Source organism: Nyctereutes procyonoides, unplaced genomic scaffold (assembly GCF_905146905.1).
Source record: "Nyctereutes procyonoides isolate TBG_1078 unplaced genomic scaffold, NYPRO_anot_genome, whole genome shotgun sequence".
NCBI lineage: Eukaryota > Metazoa > Chordata > Mammalia > Carnivora > Canidae > Nyctereutes > Nyctereutes procyonoides.
In genome coordinates, this window is record NW_026575145.1 from 10770798 (window position 1) to 10794962 (window position 24165).

General features: G+C 38.9%; 2 protein-coding genes across 5 annotated transcripts in view; both read left to right on the forward strand.

Annotated features, from left to right (window-relative positions):
- The window catches only part of SLC25A21 (solute carrier family 25 member 21), a 473454-nt gene that overhangs the window by 157058 nt on the left and 292231 nt on the right, over positions 1 to 24165 (forward strand). The gene's annotated exons all lie outside the window — the stretch shown is intronic.
- On the forward strand, positions 9437 to 10648 carry LOC129499519 (phosphatidylinositol 5-phosphate 4-kinase type-2 alpha-like; the record flags this gene model as incomplete). Its single annotated transcript, XM_055309280.1, is given in 3 exon segments — positions 9437 to 9838; positions 9840 to 10487; positions 10490 to 10648. Coding segments are annotated over 3 exon segments (1209 nt in total), but the record flags the coding sequence as incomplete, so codon positions are not given.

The following is a 24165-nucleotide window of genomic DNA, read 5'->3' on the forward strand; positions in this document are numbered from 1 at the left end:
TAGAAAAGGAGGTCGATGACTACCCTTTATCATTAATGAGACATATCAATAATGGGAAAAACCCACACTTCCCAAATGTGGCCCTGTTTCTTATTCAGATATTTAAACATAAGCATGTTTGAACAATTTACATTGTATTTCGTGTGATGATGTTTATTCTTTTTATTACATATCTTTAGAACAGTTAGTAGGCTGAAGCCAATAATACAATAAATTTACCATTGCCTAGCAAATGTTTTTGAAAACCGCATTGTTATTTACTCAACAAATAGATAATTGGCTTTAATTTTTTTTTGGCTTTAATTTTTAAGAAAAAAAATTCTAGGGATACAATGAACATATTTTGTTTTATATAGGTAAGCTACAGTCGATCTGTGTTTTATGGTATAGTTCTTTTCATTTTGTGTGTAATGTGCTTTAATTCCACATGCACTGATTTTGTATGTACAGCTTTAAAAATCTTAACTTTGAATCACATCATATGTATATATATATATATGCATGAAAGGTATACAATATATTGATTCATAAGGGATTGTAAACTACAAAATATACATAAAACAAATCTAATCCATAAGTGCAGTATTTAAAAACTAAAATGTATGATAACTAGGTAAGTGAACTCAATTCTTAACAGATGCGGTATTATGTTTCATAGTTTGTAACAAACCTTGTTTTTTTTAAACTTTTGTGTATCATTATACTATCCAATCATGGCTATTTAATAAAGCATAATGGATGGATATTGACACAGTACTTAGAGAATAAATAAGAGAAACCAAACAAGATATCACATTGGCTACAGATGGGAACCAAGAACCAAAAGCAAAAGATTAATTTTGAAGAGCTGGCTGAGCTTCCTGTCAGAATGAGATTGAACCTGAAGACTGGCTTCTCTGACCTTTGCTGCCTTGAGAATTATTTTTTGTCATGGTGTGTGTGTGTGTGTAGTATGTACACAGGAGGGACAGATAAACAGACAGCTACTGAGATGGAATAATTTGGAAGGTAACATTCTGGAAAGTAGTATCCTTAGGAGATTTGATTTCAGAAAATGTGTCACCTGGAAATCTGCCTGCCTCCCATTGAATGGCTGATTGAGACCCAGAGCAGGGATCTGAAGAGTTGGGTATGGATCATAATGAATTCTGTTCTTATCCCGCTTTTAGAAGGAGGGCATATAAGGTGTTTTAAAATTAGGAAGCAATATGGTGTAATACTTCATGAGATTGGGCCTTGGAACCGGCAAACTAGGTTTGAGTCCTGGCCCTGCCCACACCAATTTCTCCACGGCAGGTGCCTCCAGCTAATGAGCTATTTAGTGGGCTCTGAAGGGTGGGAGGGAGGATGTGACCTCCTAGGGACTCTGCAGCTGGTCCGTCTTCTGGAGGAGTCCGCAGCAGCAGGCTAATAGCTGCTCATGCCCGAGGAAAGAGGCGGTCAGAGAACGGCTGAAACAATTCTGGATTCTGTTTTCCTCAGAGGTGTTTACCTGATCATTAGCCATTTGGTGGCACAGAAAATGTTCAATCCATCCATCTTCCTGTCTAGTGGCTTTTTCAGTTACCCCGTGAATTACACATTTTCACTGACTTAACACATAACATTGGCCCAGGTGCCCTCAAATGCAGCACTAACATGAAATACATGTGTTGACTCTGCAACCATTTTTATTTCTGTCTGAGACAAGTTTTAGGTCAGTAGATAAAACACTCTTGACATCTTTAATACCCTTTATAGGGCCTTTTATAAATAATAGTTGTCAGTTGATAGTTGTTTTTTTTTCTCAAGCATTGATGAGATTTCAAAATAGAATTTGGTGGATGGCTGCAGGTTGTTTCTGGAAAATAAAGACAAGCTATTTACTTGTTTTAGCAGCAAATGCCTCTTTCATTATTTTGCTATTTTAAAAATGTTGTCTTAATGCCCCATAGAACATGTGGCACCAATGAGCTAATCAGAGTCAAAGAAAACATTGATTCAAGGAGTGGTTTGCAGCAATACTCTGTACTGGCATTATGCTTACAGAAGGAAAGATTGTTAATGCTTAAATTGGGTGGGTTCTCAGAGTGGTTGGCCTTGGGTGAGGGGACACACAAAACTAAGAAACATGTGTCCTGGGTGTTAGAACCATGAAGAGAACCATAACATTGGAGGGGAGTGTTTTATTAAAAATATACACCAAATACATATCTTAATTTTATAGTTTGATGAATGTTTACCAACTGCATATGCTTACCAGTCTTGTGCTCAGAGCAAGAAATAGACATTACGAGAACCCCAAAGGTCCCCCGTGTTAACTTCTGATTTTCTTATACCCCCCCTAAGAAACCATTATTCCAACTTCTGACATCACAGGTTAGGTTTTCTGTTTTCGAACTTTATTTAGATGCAGTCATAGAATATATGCACTTTTGTATCTGACTTCTTCTCTCAACGTTGTTTCTGTGAAATTCATCCATGTTCTTTTGTGCAGTTGTGATTTGTTCATTGTAACTACTGTCTAAGAATAAAATTTTTCAGCTTTAGTAGATACTGCCAATTTTCCATCATATCTGTTCCCTTTTAAAAATGCAAGTAATCGGGGCACCTGAGCGGCTTAGTCAATTAAGTGTTTGCCTTTGGCTCCGGTCATGATCCCAGGGTCCTGAGATAGAGCTCCGCCTTGGGCTCCCTGCTCACTGGAGAGTCGGTTTCTTCCCCTCCTTTTGCCCCTTCCCCTTCCTTGTGCTTTCACATTCCTATGCTTGTGTGCTCTCATTCTCTCTCTCTCTCTCTCTCATAAATAAAATATTTTTTTAATGCAGGTAATCACAAAAGGCCTGTTGCTCTATCATGGTTTCTGAACTGTAGACTTAATGGAAAGACTACATCAGGATCATGGACTAGCCCCTATTTCTAATAAGGACACACTATTGTATACAGCTATAACACTATATTGCTAACACCGTTATGTACAGTTTTCAGTTGTTTTATGTGAGTGTTATTGTATTTTAACTAACTGCTTGGGGTTTTTTTTCTTGCTTTTTAATCATCTTTGTACCCTTAGCACCAATCACTGTATCTATAGATACTCCTACTAACCCCAATTTACAGGAGAGGTACAGGGAAGTAATTTGGTCAAAGTTATATAATAGGAAGTAGGGAAGAATGCATGTACCTCCTTTACGTGTAAGTCATACAGGATCTTTAAAAAGTCTGACAGGGGCATAATCCTAAAGACCAGTCTTCTCTGCAGACAAAGCTCATAGGGTTAGTAGAGCCCTTAATAATTCCACAGAAGATAAAGCCTTTAGATAGTTTACATTAAAATATCTGAGATGAACTTTCTGCCTTATAATATTTACCAATGCTAAATTCACACCAACCTCATAGCATAGTAGAGAGACATGGTTAAGAATAAAGACCCCACACTGAGGGGGGCACTTGACGGGATGAGCACTGGGTGTTATTCTGTATGTTGGCAAATTGAACACCAATAAAAAATAAATTTATTATAAAAAAAAGAATAAAGGCCCCAGAACTGGAATGTCTACATTTAAATCCCCAACACTCCATCCAGAGAATCTAGTTCTCTGCCGAAAACACATCAGACCCTGTACTTTGCTTTTTTATGGTGTCTTGCACTGAGCTTATTTCTTCCATGTCCCTCTGCTTGGTAGGGAACTCACGGAGGAGCTGATGCCATGTTATTTGTAATCCCTTACAGTGCCTAGTGCTATGCGTTGATGATAAATATCAAAAGTATTTAAGGAACAATGAAATACTTCTATTTTCTGTCACTTAACTATTTATACTGCATCTACTTTCCAAAGAACCAGAAACAACTTGCAAGGAGAAAAAAATGCAAAATATGGTATTTACATGTTTTGGGGCAATGGAGATAAACAGATCACAACATTTAGGTAATGATTTTGACTAAAATTCCTGGAAAACTGGGAAATATTTTGAGTAAAATGATTTATATTTTCTGAGGAAAAAAATACATATCTTGGATTTATTTATTTATAAGTCTGCCTTCCCCTCTAGTCAGGTAAGCTCTTTGTGAGTAGAGAATGGTTCTTATTTAAATTTGTATCCCTACCCTAGAGCCAATCACATGCTTAACATGTGAATACATGAATGAATGAAAGAAAGAACAAAAAAATACCTTTCTGGGAACTATCATGAAAACAAGACTACTAGAATGACTTGTACACATCTGCCATAGCAACGTAAACACAGTGTAGAACACAGAAGTACAGACCAGAGTTGGCCTGTTTGGGTTTAATTCCTGACTCCTTCACTTGCTATGTGTATGCCCTTGAGCAAATTACTTAACTTCTCTGGGTATCAATTTCACCTATAAAGTAAGTTAATTATACCAACTGCCTCTTAAAGATTATATAAAATAATACATTTAAAAGTCTTGGCATTTAATAAGCATTTGACAAATGTTAGTAATTCATTCATTTAGCATTTTTTTTTAATTCAACAGCTACAACATGACAGGTACTATTCTGAAATTGCTAAATGCTAAAGCCACAGAATTTAGCAAAACAAAGTCCCTAGTATTTTTTTTTCAAAGTCCCTAGTATTATGGAGCTTGTATTCTAGCAGAATTTAGAGAGAGAAAACAAATAGCTATCTATAAAATGGGAAGTGCTATGAAAAAAATAAAGTAAAAAAGGTAGAAGGCATCATGGTGGGGAGGCGGCTCTTATACATTAGTGGGGTTAAAGAAAGTCTCTCAGGTGAGATAGCCTCTGAGAAAGACTTGCAGTGTGGAGTGTGCTGAATATAACTATGGAGAACAAGGAGCAGAGAAGGACAGAGGGAAGTTGAGAGGCTGGAGCAATAGTGGGGTCTAGCTCATGGCCTTGTGAGGACATCGGAGTTTGATGGGAAGCCATTGGAAGGTTTTGGTCACACATGTAATGGAACCTGATTGATTGGTCATTGTAAAAAATAATTCTGGTTGCTATGCAGAGAAGAAATGGTAGCAGGGTCTGAGACATAACAGGGAGAACAATTAGGAGGCTATTGAAATAGGCCAGACAAGAGTTGCTAGTGGCTTAGACTAGAATGGTGTCATTGGAAATGGGAAGAAGAGATAAAAATTGAGATACACATAAATGTAAACTTGATTCAGTTTAGTATTCAATTGGATGAGGGTGAGAGAGAAAGAGGAGTTAAAGTAAATAAGATTTTTAGCCCAAGGAACTATGTCAACCGGAGTTGTCATTAAGATGGAAAAGATGGGCTTGCCTGGCTAGCTCAGTCAGAAGGGTATGCAACTCTCGATCTCGGGGTCATGAATCTGAGCCCTCTGTTGTGTGTAGAGATTATTTGATAAATGTTTTTTTTAAAAGATGGAAAAGCTGAGGAGGGTTTGCTCTAAGCAGTGAGCATAGATAGAGAGTTATCAAAGATTCTGAGTTGAGTATAAGGTTCTTTTGTTCATTTACTGTTTATTAATCTCCTACTGTGTGGCAGCACCGTTCTAGACTCTTGGGGTAAATGAGTGGGGGAAAATGACAGTCTCTGCCCCTTAGAAGGTTAAATGGGGTATCCCTGGGTGGCTCTGTGGTTTAGCGCCTGCCTTCGGCCCAGGGCGTGATCCTGGAGTCCTGGGATCGAGTCCCACATCAGGCTCCCTGCTTGGAGCCTGCTTCTTCCTCTGCCTGTGTCTCTGCCTCTCTCTCTCTCTCTCTCTCTCTCTCTCTCTCTCATGAATAAATAAATAAAATCTTTTTTAAAAAAGAAGTTTAAATGGAGGAGTACAATGGATAATATATAACTATAACAAACATATAAGTAAACTTCCTGTTACTGTCTCAATTCACCTTATGGGCATTCAAATAATCTGCTACTAAAGGCATCGGACCACAGCCTTTTCAGTTGTCTCAGATGATACTTTCCAATTTGCATCTTTTTCCTCAGGCCTGCTCAGATGAAATAGACTCTTTGTCATACAGTTCACACAATGCTATCTCTAGACAGGGTTTATATCTGGATTCTCTAGGATGAAATACACCTGTGCATACTTATTTAGACTTAGTGTTGCCTAGGTATTTATGGAAGTCTGGTGGTCTAGTTTAGGGGCACCAGCTCCTCTCTGCTTAAGTTGTTTCTAGTGGATAATTTATTAAAGAATCATCTTATTGTAATTTTTCAAACTCATATTTGTATTTCACTTCCCATACTCAAAACCTGTCTAGCTTCTTGCTCACCTTGTTACACATTGGTGCAGTCTTTTCCAGTGCATTCCATATCACTATAAGTCCAAGAGACAGACCATGAAAAGAGTGTTCTGTGCTCAAAGAAGAAAAGCCACCTTCTATATCCCCCACTTGGATACTCACATTGTACATGACTATTGTTAAGGCTCTGAGAAGTGTCACAGTAAGAAACTTGTTTAAAACTGTTCACTCAGCATGTCCAAGACTTACTTTACCATAATATAGAAATTTGCCAACATTCCACAGAACTACTGTTTCAGAGTTCACACTTAGGGAAAATTCTGGGTGGACCAACAGCATCATTGGCAAGAAATCCAGATAAATGGGGTCCAGTGTAGATGACGGCTTTGTGTGAACTTAAGCAAAGCAGTTAACCTCTCTGTTCCTTAGTTTTCTCATTTGTAAAATGGGGATAATAACAGACTACCTTAAGGTTTCTTGAGGCTCCTCTCAGTGTTTCTAAATGTGTAAAACATGAATAAAAAAGCACTTTATACAAGTTTAAATAATATAGTTATAAATCTTATTTTGTCTCTTTAATCAAGCATTTAATTTCCATCTATTTTATTTTATTTTATTTTTATTTTATTTTATTTTTTCCTTATTCATGAAAGACACACACACAGAGAGGCTGAGACATAGGCAGAGGGAGAAGCAGGCTCCTCGCAGGAAGCCTGATGCAGGACTTGATCCCAGGATCCCGGGATCATGACCTGAGCCAAAGGCAGATGCCCAGGCACCCCTAATTTCCATCTCATGTGTAAAGTAATATTATTAACATGCATAGTAATTTATTGCAAAGTTAACTTTCCTCTCACCAATGGTTTAGTTTGTACTTGTTATCCACTTGTTCAGTGAAAATGATCTCCTCCTATAGGAAGTCACCCTCAGTTTGGTCTTCTCTCTTCCCTCTTACTTTTTTGGTGACTCATTAAGAAAGTCTGCCTCTTCGCTGGTACATAGCTCTGCAAGAGTAAGACCATGTTCTCAGTGCCTGGCACGTAGAAGAAGTTCAGTTAATATTGAGCTGAATCCTAAATTGTTCAATTTCTATGAGTTACATCATCCTGTTTTCAATTTTGGTACCCACAAAATTGGGGGAAAGGAGCTCTTGTTCCTTCATCTTGAGTATGTTTATCATCAGGGTTCCCACAACGTAATCCTTCACTGACTTTGCTTTGGTTCTAGTTCTGAGAACAAATTGTCCTGTGGTTCAGGGCACTGCCTGCTTTCCTACTGGGATTTGGGCTGTTTCTTCCCTTTTATTCCTTCCTTGTCTCCTAGTGAAGTCAATCACTAATTGATAGAAGTAGGGACAACTCCAAGGCTTCCTTATTTCTTCTTTTCTTTCTCCTTTCTCCTCATTTTGAACATCTTTATTTTGACTTCATTTCATATACTCTATACTTGTCATAACATTTCTGTTTGAAGACACTTTCAGGAGACCAAGTCTATAGCCCTGTCATTTACCTGTGGGTCTTAAGAAAATTCTGACTGCCTGGCTGAGACCACGCCCCTCTTCATCCCCCTATTCTCTCCTTTATTCCTTCAACTAATTGTCTTGCTTTCATTGCTTGTAAGTTCTCTATATCACCATTTCTTCATATAGGCACCAACCTATGGGAAACTTGAGAGAAAACATTCAGAGTATAAAGGAGAACAAAGAGCATGTATCATAGCTAATGACTAATCAGCAACTTATATCTGCTGCTCACAACAATGCAGTCACACAGGACCCTGCCTTTAGAATGCTTAGTTGGCATAATGCTCTGCTATCCCAGGCTTAAAATTCTTCATGATTTTTGAACAGAGGGCCCGACGTTTTTACTTTGTACTCAAATTGTGTAGCTGGTCCTGAAGGAAATGCCTGTGCTAGAAACTGGGGGAGGGGCCCAGAGAGATAGAATAGCTGTGTCCAACCCCTGTGCAAATCTGACCCTGAGTGCAGGTGAGAGGAAGGGCAGGGCAGGTGGAATTGTCCTAGACTGACTACAAAACAGCTGAAGAAATGCTCAGTTAAGTCATCACAGGGTGGGGTCCTTACCAAATTGGTAAAATCAGAGGATCTCTGGGTCTCCCAGGAACCTGGCTGCCTCGGCCTTGCTGCTGGCTAGGAGCAGCTGTGGGAAGCATGATCTCTGCACAAACCAAGGGAAGTTCAGAGCAACAGCTAGGGCCCTAGGTCCCTTATAGTACCCGTAGTTGGAGATCTTCAAGACAAAATCTCAGGACTCCACATAGCATTCCCTGTACCCCCCAACCTCTTCCTGAGGCCTCTGGGAGATTCAAAATTAACATCAGTATCTGTGCTATTTTCCTATTGCTGCCCTAACAAACTGCTACAAACTTGGTGGTTTAAAACAACACAGCTGTTTTTTCCTATAGTTCTTAGGTCAGAAATTCAACATGGGTCTCATTGAGCCAAACTCAAGGTGTCGGCAAGGTGGTCTTTTTTACTGGTAGCTCTAGGAAATAATGTTTCCTTTTCTTTTTTTTACCTTCTGGAGGCCTCCTGCATTCCTTGGTTCATGGCCTCATTCCTGTATCTTCAAAGCAACGTTGCATCTCTCTGGGCCTTTATTCTGTAGTCAGGACTTCTCTGACCACAGCTGGGAAGCATTCTCTGATTTTAAGAATTCATGTGATTAGATAGGCCTACCTGGATGATCCAGGATACTATCCCCACCTCAAGGTCATTCATTTAATTATATCTGCAAAAATTGCTTTTTTCATGTAAAGAAATACATTCAGATTTCAGGGGTTAGGATGGGGTCTCTTGGAAAGCTATTATTTTGCCTACCACACTATTTTTCACTTTAAACTAGTTCTTCTTCACAAATCCCTCTCTCTTTTTACAAGGGGTGTCTTGATTTTTGTGGCCTGTTAGGTGGTGAAAAATGTGTCATTCTGTGGCCTATAATAGTGAACATAAATGATATTGATGGCAAATGAATGAATGAATGCAGTGTTCTGTTTTACCTCAAACTAATGGTGAAACTCTTAAAAGAAAAATTACAGGGGCTGAGCGCGGAGCCGCGGCGCTCCCTCCTCCGCGGGGCCGAGCGGGCGCAGCGGGCGCAGCGGGCACAGCGCACCCGGCCGCCGCGGGGAGCGGGGGATGGGGGGGGATGCGGCTGCCTCCCCGGGGCCGCGTGTAGAGAGGGCGGGTCCCCGGCCTCGGGAGCGCGGCGGTGGAGGGGACAGAGGCGGCGACCATGGCGACCCCCGGCAACCTGGGGTCCTCCGTCTTGGCGAGCAAGACCAAGACCAAGAAGAAGCACTTCGTAGCGCAGAAAGTGAAGCTCTTTCGGGCCAGCGATCCCCTGCTCAGCGTCCTGATGTGGGGGGTGAACCGCTCCATCGTTGAACTGAGCCACGTTCAAATCCCTGGTATGTTGATGCCAGATGACTTCGGAGCCTATTCAAAGATAAAGGTGGACAATCACCTTTTTAACAAAGAAAGCATGCCAAGCCACTTCAAGTTTAAGGAATACTGCCCGATGGTTTTCCGTAACCTGCGGGAAAGGTTTGGCCTCGATGATCAGGATTTCCGGAATCCCTTGACCAGGAGCGAACCCCTTCCCAACGACTCCCAGGCACGCAGCGGGGCTCGATTCCACACACACCGCCTACGACAAAAGACACATCATCAAGACCATCACGAGTGAAGATGTGGCCGAAACGCACAGCATCCTGAAGAAATACCACCGGTACGTCGTAGAATGTCACGGGATCACGCTTATTCCCCAGTTCTTGGGCATGTACCGGCTTAATGTTGATGGAGTTGAAATATACGTGATTGTTACGAGAAAGGTGTCCAGCCACCGTTTATCTGTATATAGGAAATACGACTTAAAGGGCTCTAGGGCGGCTCGCGAAGCCAGCGACAAGGAAAAGGCCAAAGAACTACCGACTTTAAAGGATAATGATTTCATTAATGAGGGTCAAAAGATTTATATTGTTGACAACAACAAAAAGGTGTTCCTGGAAAAACTGAAGAAAGATGTCGAGTTTCTCGCCCAGTTCAAGCTCATGGACTACAGCCTACTGGTGGGAATCCACGATGTGGAGAGAGCCCAACGGGAGGAGGTGGAGTGTGAAGAGAATGACGGGGAAGAGGGGGGTGAGAGCGATGGCACCCACCCCGTCGGGACCCCTCCAGACAGTCCCGGGAACACGCTGAACAGCTCCCCGCCCTTGGCTCCTGGGGAGTTTGATCCGAACATTGACGTTTATGGAATTAAATGCCATGAAAACTCGCCCAGGAAAAAGAAGTGTACTTTATGGCCATTATTGACATTTTGACTCATTATGATGCAAAAAAGAAAGCAGCCCACGCGGCAAAAACCGTTAAGCGTGGTGCTGGTGCAGAGATCTCGACCGTGAACCCAGAACAGTATCCAAAGTGCTTTTTGGACTTTATTGGCCACATCTTTTTTTTTAGATTTTTTTATTTATTTATGATAGTCACAGAGAGAGAGAGAGAGAGAGAGAGAGAGAGAGAGAGAGAGAGGCAGAAACATAGGCAGAGGGAGAAGCAGGCTCCAGGCACCGGGAGCCCGACGTGGGATTCGATCCCGGGTCTCCAGGATCGCGCCCTGGGCCAAAGGCAGGCGCCAAACCGCTGCGCCACCCAGGGATCCCCTATTGGCCACATCTTGACGTAACCTCCCACGTGGCCTTGGACGGACGTGAGCCCGGGAAGGAGAGAGAGGTGGCTTCGGTGTAGGAAACATGAAAACCAAACTCAGTGAAGCACACCTCCTCGTTTACATCTTCAGGCCAAGACGACTGATTTGGAGGCTACTCGCTTTAACAGCTACCTGATATTTCCCAGCATCGTTCTAGCTATTTCTGACACATGTGTGTGTGCCGTGCACGCGCGTATGCGTGTGTATTAAAAATTAATTAATGAAAGCCGATCAGCTTCAGTCAGAGTGCGTTTGGGCCACAAGCCTCTGATTCCTGCTGTGGATGGATGGACGGATGGATGAGCACATGCGGGGGGAGGGGGTGAAGGAAATGCATGTCAGACCAACCATGTTGGCGTCACGCAATAAACTGTGGCTCAGTTTATTTTCTGGAGTCGAAAGATGTGATAGTATTCATAATAATAATGAAGATAATAATGATGATAATAATGATGGTGATTAAAAGAAAAAAACTTTAAAAAAATTACAGATTAACTGGTGCATGTGTTTGTAAATTTTCATTCTAAAGCAGCAGTTCTCAACCTTGAACTTATATCAGAATCACCCAAGGGGTGTTGTAAAGTCCTGATACCCAGGCACACGACATACAAATTAAGTCATAATTCCTGGGGCCATAAATGGCCTTAAAAAGCTTCCGGGTAATTCCAGTGTGTAATCAGGGTTATGATGTTTTACAAACCTTAAATTGTGTAATATATTCTTAACTTGGGGAATGACAAATGAAGAGTTTTTAACATTAGACTTTTCCATAGTAGGTGGTCTTTGTATTGAATAACTTTGACTTGTAAGATCTGAAGAGATTGATGAAAAGCAGATAGTTTCATTTATCGCAGGCAGCAATGACCTGTAGTCAAAGCACCAATAATTTATTTTCATTTTTAAAATAATAGAGGATAAATGATATTGTTCCCGTTCTTTCTGCTGGAGCCTTTATGATCAGAAAAACCTGAGAAGCATTAATATTATAGGCCTTAGAACCAAAATAACTAACAAACCAATCAGGTATTAAAAATGCCCAAAATAGGGGGCGCCTGGGTGGCTCAGCCATTTAAGCATCTGACTTCACCTCAGGTCGTGATCTCAGGGTCCTGGGATTGAGCTTCATGTCAGGCTCCCTGTTCAGCGAGGTGTCTGCTTTTCCCTCTCACTTTGCCCCTCCCCCTGCTTGTTCTCTCTCTCAAATAAATAAATAAAATCTTTTAAAAATGCACAAAATAGAAAAAAAACTCACAAATGGAAAACTTTGAATAAATAATATATATATATATATATAATACACAATTATAATTAAGAAACTGGGATATTTACCTTTTCTAGTGTTAAATTTGTATTATCCTAAAATCTGCCAGCCAATATTACTTAAAACTGGATAAAATAGCACCACTTCAACACACTGGGAGGAATAATGGGACAATATAAAACTAATCTGGCCAGAAGATTCTGGCCAGACATGCAAGGGTCTCATTTCAGAACAACTTGAGGAGCCATTTGACCCAGCATCAGGGAAAACAGAAAGAGAACTTCAGTCATTTGCTTATTTAACTATTTTTAAAGACATAATTAGTTCTATTGAATTATTGCAGTGGAGGAAGGATGGAAATATGAGAACTAGTGCAAAGTAGGAGGGGAAATAAAGGCAGTGGGAACTCAACTTGAAAATTTCAAAAGCTAAATAATGTTGAAAACAAGGACCATATTGGTTTAACGTCTTGTTTCCTTTTGTTTATTACTGGGCAGTAGAAGGTTTGTGGGCCTGTGTATGGAAGCAGTATTGGTAGGTTCAATGTACCCACATTTCACTGATCTTGGTTCTGCTGAGGGCAGTTCTAAACAAATGGTTGATAGAGTGGTCTTTATGTTTGTTCTCAGATGATGGATTCACCTGATAGCCCAGGCTCCCACTCTGCCTATTGTAAAATGAATTTAGTCCCTCTTTGGAGTATATAAGCTGCTTACAGAGAGAGAAAAGAGCAGGGATGAGTCAAACTGCAGACAGGATATTGAGACTTATTTGTCCTCTCCAGTGACTGGTCACATGAAGAAACAAAATCCATTTTCCAGCCATTTTATTCAATACACTTCACAGACTTTCAAGTTCCTAAAAAAGACCAGTGAAAGGCAAATGTCTGATTATTCTCCCCATTCTGGCAAAGAAATTGGTTTCTCTCCTTTTGTTTCTCTACATTTTATTCTTGCCCTCCTCTCCTGAAGGGATCAAACAGCACAGAATCTTTGGGACCACCTTTAAGATATAATGCATTTTTTTTAAAGACTCCTTTCCAAACTGGGAAGCAGATAACAACATGGTTTTGAAATGACATCTTCCCCACTCCCAATGCCTAGCCACTCAGGCTTAATTAACTAATCAGTCATCACTCAGGGTATACCTGAAATAAATCAGTTATTAGAAACTGAAGTGCTCTTTTTTGGGGGGTTGTTTGGTTTTTGTAGATAACTTGTTATCTTTGAGGTTACTAATATTGTGCATGGTTCATTCATCATGTGTAAGCAAAAAAAAAAAAGAAAGAAAAAATAAGAAAGGAAGGAAAGAAAGAAGAAAAAAAGAAAGAAAGAAAAGAAAAGCTCTTCTCTTTACCAAAACAATGCATAATTCCTTCCAGTAAATGGAATATTGTCCTCATAGACTGATTTTGATGTTGTTGCTGTTCTCATTGAGTGTAGTCATTTTCTGGGCTTATGATAAACTTAGGTGAAAGATTGTCAAGTGCCGCATTTGGGAGATTGATGAGGTGTTCCTTTTCCTCCTTATAAATTCACCCAGAAGTGCACCAATTTTCAGGGGGCCTTTTTTCCATGCAGAGGACTGAGTTAGTCCCACATTAGTTAACATTTAAGATAATAATAACGATAAAATTTATTGTCTGGAAATGAAAATATCAATCTCTCATACCCAATTTGTCCGTTGTGCTTTGGTACAACCTCAATCAAAATTGAGTTAATCAGGAGTGACCTCATAGGGTCACTAACTCTAAAATTAATTCTGGTTTTAATGATATATGCCTCTAATTTATACCTAAAAAGTGTGGACCACCTGTGTTGTTGACTGGTTGTGATCATCTTGAGACCTAAGGGATTTGTATCAAGAAAAAATCCAGACATACAGGATACATGTTTCTTTAAAGTGATGCTATAAAAATTATTTTCTCGATTAAATCTGTTATTCATTTTTTATTTTGTAAAGCCATAAAACTCGTGGCTTTGAAATGATTGAATATATGTTTGTGATTTGTTTTCACTAGCCTCTCTCCTTATTCCCTGTCTCCAATGACACCATTCATGTAGCATAACCACAAATCTTTTAAAGCACATTTCGTAGACAGGACTGCATTTGGCAGGGCTATAGCTTGCAGTGATACAATTTTATAGAAAATAGCAGTATTAATTAGATATATGCTGGTGAGCTAGAAGTAAATGTTTATGATTATTGTCTAAAGCCAAACAGGAAAATGTAAAAGCAATAATAAATATGTTCTCTCTCATTCCAATATACCAGCTTAGGCAAATTTTTGGCTGGAGAAGCATAAGTGAGTAATTAGATAATTGCTGCCTTGATTGAGCTTAATAGGAAACATTTCAATTAGGCTAAAACTACACAGAAAGGAAGTGGGTTTTTTACAAAGGGAAACATTCCTTGTCATGCAACTGTCAGCTTGTGCCCACACTAAGAGATGGGATTAAGTGGATCTCTGCAAAGGAAACAAAAAAGAAATGATTGCAGTAATTAGACCTATACTTAAACATTGTGTCTTCTGATAGAATTTCTTGATGATTCTAGGCTCGATAACGCAGCCCCTATAAATTTCTTGCCTGTAACAAATTACTGTCTTAAATCTATGGCAAAACAAGTTCCTGGAAAAAAAAAGTTATGATTTTCTCATACTACAAAAACTAACATTCTAGAATTGCAGGCCTCTTCATGAAGCCACCTGCATACTAGCAAATAATCAGAAAAGCCATTTGGGGCTAGTTTGCATGGTTAATAGTCTCTCCCTAGCATACCTTGAGTGTATGTATCCAGTTCCTGACTCAGAGCTGGAACCAGATGTAAAAATGCTCCTTTCAAAGAATAAATGTCCGAAGAACAGTACTATTCTTAATGTCCTGGGAGTTGAGGTAGTGATGTGACCCTTTGATCTGTCAGCATAGGGGTTTTATCCATTGGGAAGGCACATGGTTCCACCCATGGGTGGTTAAATTCATGGGAATGATGTAATATAGATGCCATTTCAGGGCCCCAGCAGGTTGCAAATTGCCTAGCCCAAGGCCTCACACATCTAGACACTTAGTAAATTGATGTTTTAATATTGCTTTATTTTGTTTAAGATTTTTAATTTATTCATGAGAGAGAGAGAGAGAGAGAGAGAGAGAGAGAGAGGCAAAGACACAGGCAGAGGGAGAAGCAGGCTCCATGCAGGGAGCCTGATGTGGGACTCGATCCTGGGACTCCAGGATCACGCCCTGGCTGAAGGCAGGTGCTAAACCGCTGAGCCACCCAGGGATCTCCTTAATATTGCTTTATATGAAAAAGACAATAGCTTGAGCTCTTGCTAGATGAGAAATGGAGAAGCCACTGATAGAATACCAAATTATTATATCACCTCTAGAAATATGATATGTCACCCAAATCTTGTAAGGATCTTGTCAAGACAAACACAAGTCCCATTTAAGGTATGCTACTGCACTGATGCTACTGAAACAGCCCAAAAAGCAATTGATTCCTTCTGTCTTTCTGGGTGGGCATCCTTCTCTCTCAGTGTCTCTGCTGTACAGGGGAAGCAGCGTTAACAGCCCACATTAAGAGGTGGCAGCATTGGAGAGGCCCTTGACTTCCTTGTATTATGTAGGGGTTAAGAGCATGGACTTTAGGGATCCCTGGGTGGCGCAGTGGTTTGGCGCCTGCCTTTGGCCCAGGGCGCGATTCTGGAGACCCGGGATCGAGTCCCACGTCGGGCTCCCGGTGCATGGAGCCTGCTTCTCCCTCTGCCTATGTCTCTGCCTCTTTCTCTCTCTCTCTCTCTCTCTCTCTCTCTCTGTGTGTGTGTGTGACTATCATAAAATAAAAAAAAATTAAAAAAAGAGCATGGACTTTAGAATCAGTTGGGCTTTGTTACTTGTTCTGTGACCTCTGGCAAGTTACTTAACTTTTTCAAACTCAGTGTCTTCATCTGTTAAATAGGAATGGTTTAAAAAAAAAAAAAAGGAATGGCAATATTACCTCCCTCTCAGGGTTGTCATGAGGAATTAATGACATGATGCTTAGCACAATTAAGCACTCAAACATTCTTGGCTCCTATTTTATTAGAGGGCACGAGTTCTCATAATAGAGCACAATGCCTAAGAAGTGCTTTTTAAAGTCAGGGGTGCAAGGGTTTTCTTCTCCATTTCCTTTTCTAACCAGCACCCAAAGTTCAAAAGTTTTGAAGAGGTGTCAGGGCCACCTCTGGTCTGCTTTAGTCTGCCAGAATGTAAAACTAGTGTAAAGTCTGTGGAGCCAAAACTGAGATGAACTGAAACCCTGCATCAAGAGGTCCCCATTAACAGTCCCCCCACTTCTGGCCAGCAGTTGGGCAGATGGGCCATCTCTTACTGTGGTCACTGGCTCTGTAGAGAAAGCAGCCTTCCTTGCTCATACCCAGGTGACATAGTCGGGTGTGTGATGTTCTTTCAGTGTTAATGACTAGAAATGCTGCATTTGACTATTTACATTATTAGGATTTGAACATAATACAGGCTTTAGTTGTTGTTAGCTTTTTAGAAGCCATTTGAGGGGAAAATGGGAAGCTGTTGAATAGAAGGATTTACACTGACTTGTTTTCCAGCACAGCAGGGTAGGAACTCCAAGCCTATGATCATAAAGTTAAAGAGCTTGGAAGCTTTAGTTTTAGATTCTTAAAATTAGATTGTGACGGATCAATAGTCTGTATAGTAGACTTGGTAGTGAAAGTTTCTTTGGGAGATAAATTTGTAAGCATTTCATGCACCCCATACAGAATTATTTCTATTTCTTTTTTCAGGCTTCTCAAAACCAATCACGATAGGTTAAATGAGAAAGAATTTTAGACTCTCATTCAGTGGGTAAAAATTAGTTTCTGTCTTTGGGAAGATGGTCTACTAAATGAGGAAGTGGAAGAGGACCCACAGATCAGTTCTGTAGAGCAAGCTGGAGGTAGTGCTTTTGGGGGCTGAGAGGGCTTATGTAGCTTGACAGGCCTTTGCTTTTCATGATTAGCTGATAGAGGTTTCCACACCTCCTGTCCCCATTTGTCCTTAGACTGTTTATGACCAATTTTCCTATAGGGAAATGCTAACTTGGAATCTCAGGTGGCAGACCCCACTTTTGTGGCAAGATTTAGGTGTCGTGTGTGTCTAAAGGAGAAATTCTTGTCTTTTCTATTATACTCCTTCCTATATGCTTTTGCATTCAGAAATGTGGCCTTTCCCTAGGAACCCTTTTTACTGGGAATTCTGCTTTATGACAGCATTTTGACTTGCTGCCAGAGAAGCTGGAAATGAAGGAAGTTCAAGATAAATATCAATGGTGATTTTTTTTTCTTGGTCACTCTCTTTCTCTCTCTCTCTCTCTTTTTTACAGAAAAGTCATATGCTCATATCCTAACTTGTCCCAATAGAGGGTCAATTACAACCAGTTGGCTGTAAATCCAATCCAACAAAAACACTGAGAGAAGGAACTGTAGCAATAGATACTGAGGGTCTCTAGAATCACTATAAATGTTAAGAACGTGTCAGCTGTGAACTCCGGGCCTTTAAGCGATATTTTAGGACCCAGTGCTTCCCAACATAGCCCCTAATGAATAAAAATGAGCCAGGCTTTTTTGTATGGTTAGGGTTGTCTTTTCCCCCAAGAAATCGTTTAAAGTTAAAGCAAAGTCATAGTTAAAATTTCATAAATAATATTATTTAAAAAGTTCATTAGCAGGCTGTAATAGTCAAAAACAATATGTGTTCAGAGAGGGATGTTCACAGAGTACATCGCAGTGATAATAATTACATTTTAGGAATCAAAAAGGATTTTAGAGGTGGCAGCCCTTGGAAAATCTTTTTGACTATGTTTTGACCATTATACGTCTAAACAGTTTTGAAAACTGAAAAAGTTAAGAGGACTTGATGTGCTGGTGAGAACAAAGATTCTATATTGCCACAATAGTTGCTCACTTCCTGGGGGAGAGCAAATGACAAAGCATGCATTATTTGGCCCTTCATGTAGGTGAGAAATGAAATCCAATTTTTTCATCCTGCATATACATAAAATATGAAATATGATCATTTAGAAACAAGAACAATAAAGACCCCTTGCCACATGGCAGTAATTTCTTTCAAAAAAAATGATTTTTGCATTCTATGAGATGTTTGTCTTCTAATAGGCTTCTTGAAGACATTCTGGCAATGTGCTAGAATTCTAGGTTTTCGTCCTGTTATTACCAAACTATGGGATATTTAACAAGTAATTAAACCTCTGTAGGCCTTGGTTCCTAATATATAAATCAAGATTGTTTAATTAAAGGTTTAGATGACCATTTCCAGCTCTTACATTCCAGAATCTATGAACCACTTTATCCATTAAACCTCAACCTTGGCAGTGAATCAGAATCAGCTAGGGAGCTTTAAAAATTGCAGATACCTTGGCCTCATCCCACAGAGGTTTCAATTCAGTATATCCAATTCCACTCAGCTTCTGAGTGAAGCTTTTAAAAGTTTTTTAAATGTATATGTATACCCAGAGATGAGATTGCAATAAACAGTTAACTCCTTGCTAGGCACTCCTCATGTTCCTAGATAGAGGAGCCTGATCTAATTAGTCAAAACAGGATAAAATATATCATATAAAATATTCCCATTTTGGTTTTTACATCCTGGATGCTAGCCCCTTGAAAGCCCCATTCTTTCATGCCACCTCATTACAAACATATAAGCATCCAATATATCAACTCACCTGTCAGATAAATGGTAGAAGGGTATACATGCTAACTAACTAACCTGTGAATACTGTAACTTATAGAAGAAGAAGTATATCCTATTTTATCTAGTCCATGAAATCATCTTAAGTGTAGAGATCCTTGATAAGAAGGACTAATTAGGGGATAAAGAAGTATGAAACAATTTTGCATTTACTCCTTGCAACCAGATAGGCATCAATATTTCATCTTACAGATAAGGAAAGTAAGTCTCAGTGAGGCTTATCTTTCTTACCCAAGATCTCCCCACAAGGCCATGTTACCAGAGGGAGTAGAAAAAAGTAGCCCTTCACAGCAGGGCTTTTCAGATGCTCCTATGGTCATCCTTACACAGGCCTTTCTAGTTGGAGGGCTAGCTTTAGCATCCACAGGCTCCACTCCATTGTTTAAGAGCCCTTTAACTTGGAACTTTAGGAAAATATTTAGGAATATAATGAAAAGAAATACTTGAGAATGGTCAAACCCATATGGAAGAATCATGGTAAAGACAAGATATGACCAGCTCTCTTAAACCTAGCAGTAAGTACCATAAATTGGTAATATGTAATTTGGCAGTATGTATCCCTGCCAAATCTTAGTAACATTCACATCTTTTGACCTAGTACATCTAATTCTAGGAGGCTGTTCTAGGGAATAATTATTGGTGTGGACTAACATTTGAATAAAAATAATAGAATTGCTTTAGAATAGTATGTATAATAGGAAAAAAGGGAAAAAATCTAAATATTAACTGAAGGTGAATAGTTCACTATACTTAAGTACATCCATATGATGAAATATTGTATAGCATCAAAAATAATGCTTCTGAAGAGATTTTAATGAGGTGTGGAAATATTAATGCTATTATATGAAAAAAAGATACAAAACTATATGGTATGATCTCAACTATAAAAATAAAGGATGTAAGCATTAAAAACTCTAAAATGTTAACAGTAGTTATTTCCAAGTAATAAGATTACAAATACAGTTCATTTTCTTTATACTTCAATGCACTTGATTTTTTTTCTGTAAGTCATGAATTATTTTAAGAAGTGGGAAACATTAAAATATACTTGTGAAAAAAAGAATCATAGAATTTGGTTAGAAAAAGAAAATTGTACAGAAATATATTAGCAATAGTAGACCAGAGACCTCAGTTCTAAATAATCTAAGCAAACCCACCAAATGCCATTTACTTTGGTAGAAATCCATCTTCAGGGGGCCATGTTTTCTTCATGTGTCAAATTAGGGGACAGGATCAAAGGAATGTTAATGACATTTTTATATTTAAGATTAAAAAAGACTCATCACAACCCTGCTAAAAAGAGTCCATATTTTCAGATAAGAACAAAACAGAAGTGTTACCCAATAATTTCTCTAGTCTTACTTTTTTTTTTCCTGCTTTGAAACAGAAACTAGACCATAGCAGAAATTCCCATGTTGTTTCAAGGGTATTAATAATTTTGGTATATAGGGCACAGGATCAATATAGATAAGCATATAGACATATAAAGTATGGCTGATTAGATACTCTGAAAGGCTCCATTACTTAGTACAACTAAATATCGATAAATTAGAAGCCTAACTCTCAAAGCATTCCCAGGACTGCAAGAAGCTAAGTCTTTAAGAGAATCTTTAAGTGCAAAAACAAAGCAATAAAGAAACAGAGAACACCTAACAAACAAACAAAACAATACAAAATAAAAACTAACAAAAACAATCAGAGAAAACCCCACCCTTGAAATAATCTCTCCCCCAAACAACTGAGAACTGAAATCAGAAAGGGAGCAATAAATGATTGGATCAGGAGACTTAGACTGAGGCTTTCTATAATATCAGATTGCTAACCTAAAATTTCTGGATTATCCAGGACCCTCTGTAGGGAAGTTTACATGATCTCACAATGATTATGCCTTAGTCTCATGGGAGAAAGAAACTCAAATCCTCTTTATAGGGAAGCAACCTCACTATAGTTGTTTGGGATTCCCACAGATAAAGTCCAATTAAATGAGTTCATAAAAATCAGCCAGGCAGCCAAGTGAGTGGAGGCCCAGCAGGGTCAGGGCATTGGCTACATTTAGGGAGATTGAGCAAATAAGTGAATGGACTGAGGAAAATGGAAATAAAATTTCTCACTTTTGGAGATGGACGTTACTAATATGAAAAGGAGAATACAGAGCATACCCTGTGGCATTGGATCGGAATTGCAGATATTGGTATGAACTCATGACTTCCAATATAGAGATAGATAGGTATAGAAATAAATATAAAAGTAAAAATGTGTGTATATAGACTTGTGTATATATGTACATGAATATATTTTGTTGCTCTGTCCACTTGAGAGTGCCTGAAAGATCTCTGTAATTAAGAGCACATGTAATACTGAGACCATCGTTTCTAAGTACCATTTTCCACTAAAAGGAACTAAAGTACCATTTTCCACTAAAAGGTTCCTTGAAGAAATGGCTGATACCAGGGTTGGGGCAAGGATAGTCTAAGATAAGCTTGGACGTCTTTTTTTTAATATTTTATTTATTTATTCATGAGAAGCAGAGAGACAGAGAGATAGAGACACGTACAGAGGGAGAAGCAGACTCCATGCAGGGAGCCCAACATGGGACTCAACCCCAGGTCTCCAGGATCATGCCCTGGGCTGAAGGTGGCACTAAACCGCTGAGCTACCCAGGCTGCCCAGCTTGGATGTCTTATACCAGAAAGTAAGGACATACTCAAAGAATGATGGGAATATATGAAAAGGACATAAAAAAACTATTTGAAAAGGCTCTTACTGACCAAATTTGGGACAATTTGAGCACTAGAATAATTCTAATGGCTTATATCACATTGAATAAAATAGGACTCCAGAGTCCTCACTGTATAAACAAATAGGTTACAGGGATAAGAGAAAGTTTTTTTTATGTGGAATGTCATTAAATGTAGAGGTAATATAATTAGAAAATATAGTAGCCATTATAATAATAATTAATTCAGTCAAGAAACATAAATATAGGCTAATATTTGACATCATGTGCCTCCTGATATATTGCCCTGAGGTAACAGCATACTTGTTTAAGAAGCTGAATCTTATCATGAAGAAGCATCATAAAAACTCAAATTGAGACACATTCTACAAAATCATTGACCTATATAATCTTAGAAAATGATAATATCCTGAAGGTCAAGAAAAGACTTAAGTACTCTTTGAGATTAAAGGACACTGAAGAAGCATAGGAACTAAGTGCATTGTGTTATTCCTGATTGTATTCTTTGCTATGAAGTACATAATTTGAACACTTAAAGAAACTCTTGGAATTCAGAGTGAAGGATTTAAAGAAATTCTTTGTGCTATTCTTGCAATTCTTCTCTAAGTTTGCATTTATTTCAAAATAGAGCATTTTAAAAATTATTGCACAATTTTAGAAATTCACCAAATAAGGAATGGGAGTCAGTAGAAACAAATAAAAAAAAGATTTAAATCTATAAAAATTTTAGGTATTTGAATTATAAGATTAAAAAAGTAAAATACTGTTAGACAATTTTTAAAGAAATGAAAAATGGAATTTAAGCACACAAGGGAGAAGAGACTTCTAAAAGCTATTATTCAGGTTAGAAAAAGAACTAAATTTAACTTGTAAAAGTGAAAGAAAAATGTTGATGTTAAGAATCCAACGTACAAGCCAAATAGAAGATAAAAAAATTGAAAAGAATATGGTGAATTGGAAGGAGCTAAAGAAATTATCAGAAGTGGCTCAAAGAGACAAAAAGGAGTGAAAGTAGAATTGAGAAGTTAGGAGACATCAAAAATGCAATGCAAAGGTCCACTATACATCTGATAGACTGTCCAGATGGTATACTGAAGAGAATGGAGGAGCATCAATATTTAAAAAAATAACTGATGTTTGAAACAGATGAAATGTAAAATTCCACAAGTAGGGCACCTAGGTGGTTCAGTCAGTTAAGTGTCTGCCTTTGGCTCAGGTAATGATCTCGGGGTCCTGGAATCAGCCCCTCATCAGGCTCCCTGCTCAATGAAGAGTCTGCTTCTCCCTTTCCATGTAGCCCTCTTCCCTCCCTCCCTGCTTGTGCCCTCTGCTCTCTTTCATACTCTCTCTTTCAAATAATAAATGAAATCTTTAAAAAAATTCCACAAGTAAAGGTAGCACTATCATATCCCAAGCAGAAAAATTTTAAAAGTCTGTACACAGACATATCATAGTAAAACTGCAGAACACCAAAGACAAAGAGAAGATCATATGGTAATTCTATTTTTAATTTTTTTTTGAGGAACCTCCATAGTGTTTTCCACTGCACCAGTGGCTGCCCCAGTTTGCATTCCTACTAACAGTGCATAACCATATGATCTAGTAATTGCACTACAGGTGGGTATTTACCCAAAGAACATGAAAACACTAAATTGAAAGAATATATGCCCCCCTATATTTATTGCAGTATTATTTACAACAGCCAAATTATGGAAGCAGCCCGTGTCCATTGATAGATGAATGGATAAAGAAGATGTGATATACACACACACACAGACAGCACCCCCCACACACACACACTGAATATTATTCAGCCATAAAAACGAATGAAATCTTGCCATTTGCAACAACATGGATGGGTCTACAGAGTATAATGCTAAGTGAAATAACTCAATCAGAGAAAAAGAAATACCATATGATTTCACTTACATGTGGAATTTAAGAAACAAAACAAAAGGAGCGCCTGAGTGGCTCAGTGGTTGAGCGTCTGCCTTTGGCTCAGGTCGTGATCCTGGGGTCCTGAGATTGAGTCACACATTGGGCTCACTGCAGGGAGCCTGCTTCTCCCTCTGCCTGTGTCTCTGCCTCTCCCTCTGTGTCTCTCATGAATAAATAAATTAAAAAAAAAGAAACAAAACAAAGAAAAAATGAAGAAGCAAACCAAAAACCAAACTCTTAACTAAGGAGAACAGATGGTTACTACAGGGGAGGTGAGTGGAGGGAGAATGGGTGAAGAAGGTAGAGGGGATTAAGGATGCACTTATTTTGATGAGCACTGAGTAATTTATAGAATTTTGGAATCATTACATGCCTTGAAACCAATAGAACAGTGTATGTTAACTACACTGTAATTATTAGTAAAAAAATAAATAAAATTTTTAAAAAGACAAAAAACCTAAAAACAGCCAAAAAGAAAAGATGAATCATCTAAAAAGAAATGATAGTTGAATAACTGTAGATTTCTCAATAGCAGTAGTGGAGGCCAGGAAAAAATGAA